At 45.7% G+C, this 12,848-nt stretch overlaps 1 protein-coding gene across 1 annotated transcript in view; it reads right to left on the reverse strand.

Annotated features, from left to right (window-relative positions):
• The window catches only part of Pdzd2 (PDZ domain containing 2), a 139,186-nt gene that overhangs the window by 90,771 nt on the left and 35,567 nt on the right, over window positions 1–12,848 (reverse strand). Inside the window, exons 2-3 of the mRNA XM_028767529.1 lie at window positions 11,946–12,447; window positions 812–954 (exon numbers count right to left, since the gene is read on the reverse strand). Coding sequence (XP_028623362.1) covers window positions 812–954; window positions 11,946–12,401 — 599 coding nt within the window. The 5' untranslated portion in view covers window positions 12,402–12,447. The remainder of the gene's footprint in view (window positions 1–811; window positions 955–11,945; window positions 12,448–12,848) is intronic.

The following is a 12,848-nucleotide window of genomic DNA, read 5'->3' on the forward strand; positions in this document are numbered from 1 at the left end:
AAGACTTCTCTATCAACGCCATTCTCCGTGTACTCTTAGTGTAGACATGTGGGCGTGGCAACCCACGTACATACCCTACCGTGCTCTGTAAACATGTGTAGATATTCCACATGACTGGAAGCGAGTAGTACAGCAAAGACCATGCTTGACATTTGGGGACGGCTATATACCTCACACTCAAGATAACATTTTTTCATCTGTGCTTCAGCTAAACACAGTCTCTCTCACTACTTCACACAATTGTTCAGATCAAAAAAAAATATATATATATGCTTTTAAGTGCTGCTTTTTAGGTCACACAGAGGTTTACATTTATTTTTTCCCCTTCTCATGTGCAGTAGAGACACGTGACCACAAACACGTGTGTGCGGGTGTGAAACTCTGATAGATCTGACACATTTAGACAGTGGCCACCTTTTAAGACAGTGCCACTTCCCTGGGTCATTAGTCACTGACTCACAGGACTTCAGATGTCGGGACTGTGACCTCCGGTGTGGGGGGGGCATTTTCTTGATAAATAAACACGTATTACCACAGTCAGTGCCAGCACACCAAGCGTTAGGGTAAGTAACCAATCTAATGGGGAGGACAAAGAGATCAAATCGGAAGCATCCTTCCTAATGAGCCACTTCCTGTGTTCAGAGGCGTGCCCGGTGAGAACTCCCCTTGTCTGTTTTCCTCCCGCGCTTCCACAAATCTTTATCAACCGTAATTAACAGAGCTTTGATCAAGTGAAAGACACCAGCACCCAGCACCCGAGGAAAGGGGGGAGAGGAAGGGGCAGAGGGATGAGGGAGAGTTATCTAGTCACCTGTGAGCGGCACCTCCTTCCTTCACTTGGGTGACAACGACAGCGTGAGGCGAGCGCTTTGATCCTCGGCCTCCACTAACCTGAATTCCCAGCCCATCTGATTCTTTGAGCAGCTCCATCTTCCATATCCGGCCAACTTCCTCCTTGGAAGAAAAAGTGAGCATGCGTGAAGGACGCTGACAGACACACAGCACCGACATGGGAGAGTGGCACCGACACATGAGGCCAGGCGTCTGTCACTTGTCACCAAATATCACAAATAAGCACCAGAGAAAAGGCCTCTGTCAGCTGGACCAAAGTCCAGCTGTCAGTGCTGTCCCATAGAACCTTCTAGAATAACGGAAATGTTCTGCCTGTGTCGTTCTATAGGGAATCACTGTCTGTACGTGGAGTGTTTGAAAACGTGTGGTGCAGCTGGGTATCTAATTTTTAGTTTCAGAGAATTCTAATGGTGTGTGTGGCCATCTCAGTTACTGGCTCTGACACGCTATCATTCTATCAGATGTCCTATGGGAAACACATCCTCCGCTCGGGATGCAGGTGCCACTGTGTATGCAAACACTGCTACACTCTGGGATCTTTTCACTTCGGTACGGCTGCTAATACATACAGGAAGGGAAAGAAGAAAGCCCCTCAGGTTTCGGTACCAGGAAACCTCTTCTAGTTTATGGATGCTCTGCCATTTATAACTCCGAGGGCCACCTAATACAGAAATGCCTTCCCTTGCTTTTAACATGAGAGCCATTTTTAGTATTTCGAGATGTGCTGGAGGACTCAGAAGAGCATCCATGGAAACAGGCAGCAGCAGAATAAGCCTGAGATGTTGACAAGGAACCACGTAGTCTTTGCTGACTATCCCTCCTGAGAGCCTTGGGCCCAAAGTGCCTCAGATTTCTTTGCCTTTCAGAATATTTACATGTGCACACTGAGATATTTTGGGGATGGGGCACAAAGTTAAATACGAAATTCAATTGTTTCATATGTAGCTCACACAGGCTAAAGGTAGTATTAGTCAATATTTTTAGTCCACTTGTTATCTTGATTATGAGTCCTCTCAAAGGTCATAGTGTGGAACCTTCCACTTATGGGATCGTAGCAATTTTCAGATTTTTGAGTATTTTGGAGTTTTGATGTTCAGATCAGGATCACTCAATCAACCATGTAAAAACAACTAGGCATGTAAAACCAAATCAAACTGAATCCTATACTTCTTTAAAATACATACATGAGAAACCTAAATGAAAAACTTATGTTTGATACTGAGAGACACGTGTGTATCTGTCTGTCTGTCTGTCTGTGTGCACATGTGTATGTATAAGTCCCACAAAGATCAGAAGAAGGCATCAAATCCCTTAGACTTAGACTTACAGGCAGCTGTAAGTTGCGTGATGTGATTTTGGGAACTGAACTCCAAACCTCCCAACCACTGCACAGTCTCTCCAGCCCCATAAAAATCTTTAAAAGTGATTTTTTTTTTTAAGTTTAGGCTCAGTTCTGTATTTTTTTTAAACACTGGGGATATGGCCGTGAGTCATATGGCACACTCGTCAGCATCTGCCTTCCTAATCCATCATGGAGAGTCTGTGGAACCACTAGGATCCTGTAGGAACAGAGCTCCTATCCCCCTGGAAACCGGCAGCCTGCCCACTGGAGCTGCTTACGGGACAGAAAGAATGTGAAGCCTCTAGAAAACCTGAGAGACGTACACACTGTCAGAAACTGAAATGAAATCACAGGCAGAGTAAAAGACCCAGATGTTGAACAGCCCCTGATGTGCAGCAACTGGAATGTCTGGAGAAATTATTACCAGGCAGAGACCTGGTGGATCCTACGCTTCTGTGCAGTGCCACTCTGCGGGGCTCTGCCATTCCAGCAGCGTGCAGCGGTGCCAGCTGTCTCTTCCATCCACTGACCACAGGCAAGCACAGCCTGTCTGGCCAAATGCAACTTCAGAAGCCACTGGCTTACCGCAGTAGTTCATGAACTTGTCAACGGGCCCTTCTTCATCTAATCGTCTGGCTCTGTACTCCACAGTTTTGGTTTTGTTGCCTCTGACCTCTGGGTCACCTTCCTCTTCTCCATTCGGAAACATCCTCCCTGGCTTTCACATCCTCATAGCTCCACCTATTTGCAAAAGCCATCCTTGGGAATCAGAGTGGCTGCCAAGGGGGGCAGCTTGCAACAGCTCCAACACAGGAAGCCAATGTCCTAGCACACACTGTTGGAAGGAGCCGATCCAGGATACGCTGCTGGTCAGATTCTATGCTGCTCAGCAGCATCACCCAGGCCAGCATTCCTACAAGCTCCCTGGGTTCAGGAACGTAAAGCACTGGCTAGCCTCTTCCACCTCTGCATCCTAGCAGGTAAGACACGGCTCCTTCTCCCCCAGACAAGGAAATGTTTGGCTCTCCTTTCCAAGAGCAATCAGGTCCATTACTGGAGTAATAGACTCAAAAGAAAACTCATTTGGTTTTACCTGAAAAGTAGGAAAAATGTATCTATCCCCATTATCAATTCAGGTACCTCTCCCACCCCTATTCTGCTGTCCCTGTGTTAAGTGGAGTATGTATGTATGGTTCACAGAGAGGGTGATACTAAATAAATGTACTCCCTTTTCATTTTTAAAAGCTTTTAAAAGTAGGACCTATGATTTAAAGAACAAAAACAGAACAAAACAAACAAACAAACAAACAAACAAACCAAAAACAACATTATTCCCATAGAGGTAGAAAGAGCCTAAATGTATATTCTGAAAGTTCCATGAAGAACATCCACAATGTTTCATAAGCTCCTGAGCCTAACACACACAGCTAGTTGACAACACACCAGAGGATAAGGGGTAGCCCACAAAGCGGTTGCCATGGAAACCCATTTTGGCTCCTTGGAATCCATGTTAAAAAATAAAAAACAGGTGTGGTGGCACGCATCTGTAATTCCTGCACTCCTGCGGTGAGACAAGAGGTAGAAACAGGAGAACACATGGAAGCTCATGTGTCAGCTGACCTGGAGGAGACGGTGCAGCGCAGCGACAGGAGAGATCCTGCCTCAGAGCAAACAGGAAGGCAAGGACTCCTGCCCTAGAAATTATCCTCTGAATTACACACACACACACACACACACACACACACACAATTAAAGTACTACACACATTTCGAATATAAACGGGTCTAAACTACAGTCTGTAAGATAGGCCACCACCAACTGTTCTTTTCTTGCTTCCATTTCAACTAATTTAGTTAAAATCCAGACTTCATTTTGTGTGTGTGTGTGTATGTGCACGTTGGGGGCAGGGAGATGTACATTACTTATGCATATGGGGGCCAAAGATTAATGTTGGGTGTCTTCTTGGCTTGTATATTGGTAAGGTCTCACTGAACCTGGAGCCATTGGCTTGGCTAGACTGAGCTGTGAGCCCTGGAGGTCACCTGTGCCAGCAGCACTGGGTGAGAGTCATGTACGTTGAGAGACATGTATGTGCCTGCCTTTACATGTGTGCTAGGCATCCAAACCCAAGTCCTCACGTGGTCCAGCACGCATTTTAACCGACAGAGCCACGTTATCACCCTCTCTTCTTTCCTCTTCTTTAATAAGATGATTTCCCCACAATCAAACACAGAAATTATAAGGGGAGATCCAATGTGATTAATGAACATTTCCTTGTTTGGAATGTTTCAGTCTATTGGAATTTAAATGAAGACATAGCAACAGAGGAGCAAAAAGAAATTATCGACAGACATTAGTACTTGTTTAACCATGGGGGAGTTAGAGAAAGGACTGAAGGAGCTGAAAGGGTTTGTAACCCCATAGGAAGAACAACAATACCAACTAACTAGACCCTACTCCCCAGAGCTCCCAGGGACTAAACCACCAACCAAAGAGTACACATGGAGGGTCCCACGGCTCTAGCTGCATATGTAGCAAAGGATGGCCTTGTCGGGCATCAATGGGAGGAGAGGCCCTTGGTCCTGTGAAGGCATGATGCCCCAGTGTAGGGGAAGGTGGGAGCGGGTGGGTGAGCATGCTCATAGAAGCAGGGGGAGGGGGATGGAATGAGGATTTCCGGGGGCAAAGTGGGAAAGGGGATAATATCTGAAATATAAATAAATAAAATATTCAATAAAACAATGTCTACTGTGGAGAGGGAGGCTGGAAACTCAGCCATTGGATGCTCAGCCATGGAGAGAAGGCTCAGTCAGGATTGCAGCTGACTGACTCAACGCAGTTTCTGCTGGGTACTGTGAGCTCTATATTTGATGGTGTGCTCTCTCTCCGTTGGCATTCATTCTTTACTTAAAGCCTCACTGGAGGGGTCCTTTCGATCTGCCCGGGAGTCTCTTTATTGGGAACTCTAGTTGGCTGCCTTAGAGGGGCTTCCCCATTTGATTTCTGCTGAGTGGTTTGAATACCTGGTTTAATGATATTTTGATAGCTACCTAGCTAATTGCTATATTCTGGCTTGCCACACACGTAATCAACTCACTGGAAAAGTATGTACCACGGTTATCATAGATCGTCCTCTGGACTGTCCAAAACACTTTTCTAAGCTAGCCTGTCCTCTCCTAGGGTTGTTTCTTATTCCAGGAACACCCTATTGCTCCTGCTGTTTGCAGCTGCTTTTGCTGGTTCTCCTGAGACGTTCTCATAGGGCTGCTCCTCCCGGATGGACGTGGGTCAGCTCACGTAGCGCCTCTGTAGGGAGCTTGCCTTTGCTGACACCTGATACCAACTCTCCCTGTGGGTGACAGTCCTGCCATCTCCCTCTTCATGTTGGTTTAGGTCACTAATGGCACTTGCCATTCATTATCTGATATTTTATAGACTCCTTTATTGCTTATAACCAATCCCCTCCATCCTGTAAATGACACTGACCCAGAGATCCGGTCTAGCTCACTTACCAAGTGGATTCTCTAGTAAATAGAACACAGCGTGGCAATATTCCATAAGTGCAGAGGAGTTAACCAGTATAGAATGCTTATCCACAAATCTTATGGCTCTCTGGGCACCACTGAGATGGGCATTAAGAGGTTCTTCCAGAAGGGAGACCTGTGTGTTTGCCAGTGACCGGCATGTGGACACAGATCTAGCTATAGAGACAACTGGATTCCAAGACAGGCCCTGTCTAGACAGATGGCTTAAGCATTAGTTTTCTATTATAATGGCTTAAAGGGCAATGAGACGCCTGTGAGTTTGTGGAGAAAAAGCCAAACGATGAAAAAACAGGCTGCTATGGACTTCTGATGGTAGAGTGTTAGCCCTTCCTGTAAGCCACGACTACTGTGTGAGTCCACATGTGCAATACTTCACTGGAGCCAGCACGGAGATTTATTTACTAAAACAGGGGGCAGCACATGAGAGATCTGCCAGGCAGCATTTAAATGACCTCATTTCTGCTGGAAGCCAAAAGAACATTGTATAACAGCATCTTTGTCCCAAATGTGAGAAGACACATCACTGAAACAGAATCTCACTGCAGTAAATGTTTGGCCCTCACTGCAAACCTATTCTGAAAGCATGTGCATATCCCGTCTCATTTAGAATGATCAGTAAGAAAGGAAAAATGTGTCGTCACAACGTCAGGGCTTAAAGTCCCTTAGTCACCAGATCACAATGCTCAGTTTACAGGTGAGAGATCAGCCCAGAGAAAAACCAAGGCGGTTTGGAGGCCACAGCGATGTAGACGGAGGAACTGGAGTTTGAATCTCTTGTCTCATCTATTCTTGGTGTCACGGAGCATCTTCATTCATAAGGATATACAAAGCACTTCAGGTACAGGGCCTGGAGCTAGAGCTGGTGACAAGAATACATATACGTGGGGGAGGAGAGAAGGCTTGGAGGTTAAGAACACTGGATGCTCTTCCAGAGGACACAGGTTCAATTCCCAGCACCCACATGGCAGCTCACAACTGTCTGTGACTCCAGTTCCAGGGGATCTGGTGCTCTTAGAGACATACATGCAGGCAAAGCAATGCAAGTGAAAATTAAAAATATAAAACAAGAAGGCATATAAGGCCCCACCCTTTGGAGTAAAATAGGGACACAGAGATACTATATGGTCACTGGAATATGTCCAGGTTACATGTCATGTGCCAATGGACAGGCAGTGGGGCAATGCAGGAGCCCAGAGCACATGTTTCCAGAGGTCCCTTTCAGACATGCATCAGGATGGCTGATGTCCCAGGAAGTGGGGAACTAAGAGACAGTGGAAAAGGAAGGGACATCAGGCAGAGAGTACAGCATCCACAACGGCTCAAGAGCAAACACTAGCACCTCCAATGAAAATCCTAGCCATCATGGTGGTGGCAGGCCACACTAAGAAACCCTTGATACCTTCAGCACAGGTCTTCCCCCAGGAAAACCATAACCCTAGGAGCTTGGAATTTTGTTTGAGTCAATAAGGTGAAGCCTTATTTCAAGATTAAGCCTCTGTGTAAGATGAAGATCCTGTGTATGGACTTAGGATTGTCTCTGGCTTGGGGAATGCACCCCCAGGATGGGATGCACCCCAGCTCTAGTGTTGGGGGTGGGGCTTTGGACCTCACTCTTTCAGTTAGCTATACATGTGAATCCTTTGTCATATCTTTTAAAATTCAGTAAATAAATGTATTTTAAAAACTAAAACAAAATAAGGCAGTCTGAGGCAGAAACTTAAGCACAGAATCAGAATAGACAACCTTGAATGAAATATCAAGGTATGTGGTCTCATCCAAAGGGCTTAACTACAGTGTGTGTGTGTGTGTGTGTGTGTGTGTGTGTGTGTGTGTGTGTGTGACTTGCTTTGCCCTTCAGAAAGGTCCCTCAAAGATACAGAGGATGACTGGGAGGAAGGAGAGTGGTCAAGAGACCATGGGCAGGAGACAACTTTTTACACCTGCTCAACCTCATGTTCGGGCAGTGGGGGATAAAAGGTAGCTGGGGCTATGAAGGCTTAAAGGGAACCACCGTTGGCAGGACTTGGTAAAGGTATGATGTAAGGGAGAGGGGTGTGTCTCAGCAGACTTTACCAAGAGGGCTTTCCTAGCATGCTCAGTGACAAATAGGGACGTCCCAGACAAGTCTGAACAGATGATCACTCAAGCTTGGATAGGAGCAAGCAAGACTAGAACACTGGAGTGGGGCTCATCATTCAGGAAAAGCTTGTACTGACTCTTACATGGCACTAGATGAAGGATCTGCAATGGGTAGTGTGATGGTTTGTGTATGCTTGGCCCAGGTATACTATTAGGAGGTGTGGCCTTGTTGGAGTAGGTGTGTCACTGTGGGTGTGAGCTTAAGACCCTCTCCTAGCTGCCTGGAGATGACTCTTCCACTAGCAGCCTTCAGAGAAAGATGTAAAACTCTCAGCTCTGCCTGTATCATGCCTGCCTGGATGCTGCCCTGCTCCCACCTTGATGATAATGGACTGAACCTCTGAACTTGTAAGCCAGCCCCAATTAAATGTTGTGCTTTATATAAGATTTGCCTTGGTCATGGTGTCTGTTCACAGCAGTAAAACCCTAAGACAGGTAGGTAGTTGGCATAAATGAGAAGGAGAGAGGTAAAGATCTGGACCACAAAGGACAATGTGCTTCCCCAGTGACAGTGGGGGCTTCTTAGAAGAGAATCCTCCTTATGCTGTCCTTGGTCAAATCAGTGGCCACATGGGAGATGTCCCATCCTTTCTTGCAGATTCGGATCTGGCGTACCTGTCCAAGGTCCCCAGTGAACCACGTTAAGGGAAAAGGTCTGATGCTGTACGGGGTAAATTATGATTACTGGGGTAAGATTTCACTGCACCCACAGACACATCCAGCAGTTGTAAGTAAACTGGCTGCCCTGGTGGGATTTCCCCCTACTTGCAACTGGTTGTGTGCATTTTGAAATTTTACAAAAAAGACACATTCTAGGTCAACTGACATAGGCGCGGTCTTCTTGAATGATAAAAGGGCTTTCCTAGAAAGGCTGTAACATTACCCTGAGGTTATCCCTAAAATCACTTGTCTGTGTACAGAGGTATTCTTGTGGTTTAGAAGATGGACCCAAGGTTTACATTTTAGAGTCATCTCCTTATACGTGTATTGTTTCAATGACTGTTTTACCTAAATGTATCAATTGAAAAGGAAACATTTGATCTCTTGAAAGATGGCTGAGCAGTTAAGAATGCTTATTGCTCTTACAGAGGAACTAGGGTTGCTTCCCAGTACCTACACATCTGCTCCTAACTGCCTGTAACTCCAGCTCCAGGGGATCTCGACCTTCTCTGGCCTCTGAGGGCTCCTACACACATGTGGTGTATGTCAACTCGCACAGGCCCACACAGATACATATTAAAAATATTTTTTTTTTTAAAGAAAACATTTGTAGCCAGGCATGGTGGTTCATACAGATAATGTCAGCACTGGAGAGGCTGGGGCAGATGGGCTGTTGGGAGTTCAAGGCTAACCTGAGCTACACAGTACCAGGCTAGTGAGAGGCATGTAACAAGTGCTGTTTCAACAAAACAAAACAAATCATTAGGAAGAAATATATTTCTCATTGCTCTGCTAAGAGAGAGCAGAGTGTGGAAACAATAAGCTTGGATTTATTTTAATGTAATGTGTTCTTAGAACAAATAAGTCTTTATAGAGAAACCTACCAAGTGAAATGGTCTGACTGGGCGTTCTAGGCCTTTCCTGTAACTTATTACATCTCCGTGGATAATATTAAATCATTAATAAAGCAGAAACGGAATCACACTGACATGCTAAATCTCCTATTATTCAAACAGAAAGGAATTCCCCTCCCCAAAGACTTAAGAGGCAAAGAGCTTTTTTCTGGAAATTCCATTTTAGCATGACCCTTGGTCTCAACTGCTCTGGAGTGAAAATTAAAAAAAAAAAAACTCTGACTTCTGACACCCACAGTAGGCCCGGGCTAGCCAGCAGTCTGTGCATCTCGGAGACACAGAAACAGCACCAACTGCAGGTGACAGATCCCCCTTTTCTAGAGGAAATGTGGCTATAAAAAATTGTCCCATAGTTGAAGAGATGACGAATGCCTCTGTGGGTAAAGGTGCTTGCTGCCAAGCTGACAACCTGAGTTCAATTCTTGGGACCACATGGTGGAACGAGAGAACTGGCTCCTTCAGACTGGCCTCTGACCTTGATGCATGCGCCATGGTATGCACCTCCCCCGCCAAGCCCAGATAAAAATATGTAAGATGTAACTTAAAAATATTTTAAAAATTCCACATCCTGCCTTTCTGTGTTTATAACCCCTATGTGAATGAATTATGGTTTGAAAAAAATAAATAAATTATTAAAAAAATATTTAAAAATTATCCCCACAGCAATAGACTAGGAATTGCATTTCTTAGATTGTGACACCTTCTGGGTCATACTGACCCTGAAACACAGAAGGCAGGCAAGAGGGACTTACAGTACATGGTGTCTTAATAGTCTAAGCCAGAAATTTATTTGTATGAGCTATTTTTTCAGACTGTGAGACTCAACCTCCTTTGGCACCAAACCCTTGACATGACCAAGGAAGCCAACGATATCCACTTAAAAGTTTCACTGTGGAGTCACAGTCTAACCGTGATGGGATAAAGACTTTTACCAAGTTACAGCAGGCAGAATATAGAATATTTGTATTAGGGCTTTTAGTTGTTTGCTTTCTGTTTTTCCCCCAAGACAGGGTTTCTCCATGTAGCTTTGGCTGTCCTGGAACTCACTCTGTAGACCAGTCTGGCCTCAAATTCAGAGATCCTCTTGCTTCTGCTTCCTGAGCGCTGGGACTGAAGGTGTACGCAACTACCACCTATATTCTTGTTTAATCTTTAAACCACCTAGGGGAGCCCCATAAAATTAACAGAAAGCACTTTCTTCTTATTTGACCCTCCATTCGTCCACAGACAATGTTGCAGAGTGGTTTTTTTCATCCCTTCTCACTTCTGTTTGGATTGGTTAAAAGTATAGAAGTGGCCACCCGCACCAAACCTCAGGAGACATCCCACTTATTCCCAGGGCGCTCTTTTTCAGCAGCAAACCCAAACTTGATGTATTCCCACCTCGTTCTCACCTTTGCGTTTCATCCCTAGAGGTGTCTTCTGTGTCGGAGAAACTGGTCAGCACCCACTCAGAAAGCTATTGCTTCTATAGCATCCTCTGCCAAGAAGATTCATGTCACAGACGAACACCCTAACTAAGAAAGGATGCTGGGGAGACAACCTGCAGTGGAAGTTTATTCTGCCGCTACTCTCTCCTCACTTCCACAGAACCAACCTCAATCTGACAGAGAAGCTTTAGGCCAGACGCTCCTGTGTGTCACTGGAATCCACCAGTGTAATAACATGATCTCATAAAAATAGTGCTGGCTTTGAACTGTTAAAAATAAAAGCAGATGCTTCCCTGTGTCGGCCGCCCTTCCTGTGTCACACTGAGCCTGGATGTTTGCATTATCAGTGGCCACCAGGAATCTCTGGCCTTGAAGTAGCGATTTCTCTGTGACAGTAGTGATGAATACCAAGGCTGCTCGATGCTTTATCTGGGCCTCAGAGGGCTCAAATTTTACCACAGAAGGCTTCAATTTTCCACTTAGGACCACTTCACTGGCTCTTTAAGTGGGATACCACAACTCAGACTTTCCTGTTATTCTTACAGCCTCCGAACATTTATCTCGATGAGTTTGTTGGCTTCAAAGTACAAGACAATCCTAGGTGTGTTTTCTAAGCTTGAGAAGCAACTTCAACAGTATTTGTGTTAAAATTCAGATTCTAGGACCAAGAGAATAGCTGTTCAGACAGTGAAGAGCTCCCCTTGCAAGCATTTGAGGACCCAAATTCAATGCCAGGAATCCATATAAAAAGCCAAACATGGGAAGATGTTGGCGATTGGGAGTTAAGCAGATCCCAGGGGCTCGCCAGTCAGTTGGCGTAAGCTGTGTGGTGACTTTCAGGCTGGTGAGAGACCTCATCTCAAAACACAAGGAGGAGGGTGCCTGAGGACTGATATCTTTGAATGTCCTATGGCCTCCAAATACATGAACCCACAAGTGCACATATACCCACACACCGACAAATAGACAGGCTCACACGCATGCATGTACACTCACACGCATATTTTCAGATGAAGGTTAAAAAAAAAAAAAAGGTCAGATTCTATAGTCGACTGCACCTTACCCGTGCCAAGCAGTCACTGGACTGGAAGTCGGTCTTCCCAGTTTTTGAGAAGCGGTGTTTGTCATTGCTGTCACTCAGAGGGGCTTCTGTCTTTGGAACTCTGAGCTCTCCCTCTCTGTCCGCTTCTGACCTCTCCAGATGGGGTCCAGCCACATCCTTGAGAGAATGCGAGCCATTTTCTAGCTCAAAAGCATGGCCATTTCCAAGTTCGGGGTCGGTGCCGTTCTCCAACTCCGAGCTGGGGTCGTCTGCCGTGTCGCAGCCGCTGCTGCTCTTGGAGTCTTCAGGGGTCTTGGTGATAGGGGGTATGGAAATGACCCCAAACTTTCGTGTTCTTTTCCCCTTTTTTGAAGTTTGGTCACCCAGCTCCAAGGTCGGTGTTTCTCCGGGTTCTGAGCTGTTGCCACTGTTGCCATTGTAAGTCAGGTGGGCTTTCTGCTTGAAGCGCCGCAGCATGATCAGGTAGATGAAGCCGCCATTCCAGCACTGCTCAGCGAGGTAACTGCAACACACAGACATGCGCATTAGACACCATCCCTTCCTGGACACAGTGCTCGGTGTCCAGCCAGGGCCCGGGACTGAAAACAGGGCCAATGAACTAAGACACAACAGCCAGCTCCCTCTTTTAATGAATTCAGCTGTTGATGCTGAAATGATCGATCCCCAATACCTCTTGCAAACAGAAGACCCTACAGACTCGAAAAATTCTAATTTATCTCTCCTAGAATTGGGCATCTTGAGAAGGGTTTTTCCACAACAGAGCCAATCCCAACATATTGTTTTAACGTTTCTCTTTATGTTGTTTGCTTTTCAGTATTGATGATTGGACCCATGGGCCTCATATCTGCTGGGTAAGCTCTCTACCTCTGCTCCCCTTCCAGTCCCTAAAAAACAAACAAAACA

Source organism: Grammomys surdaster, unplaced genomic scaffold (genome assembly GCF_004785775.1).
Source record: "Grammomys surdaster isolate TR1022 unplaced genomic scaffold, NIH_TR_1.0 174, whole genome shotgun sequence".
Taxonomy (NCBI): Eukaryota; Metazoa; Chordata; class Mammalia; order Rodentia; family Muridae; genus Grammomys; species Grammomys surdaster.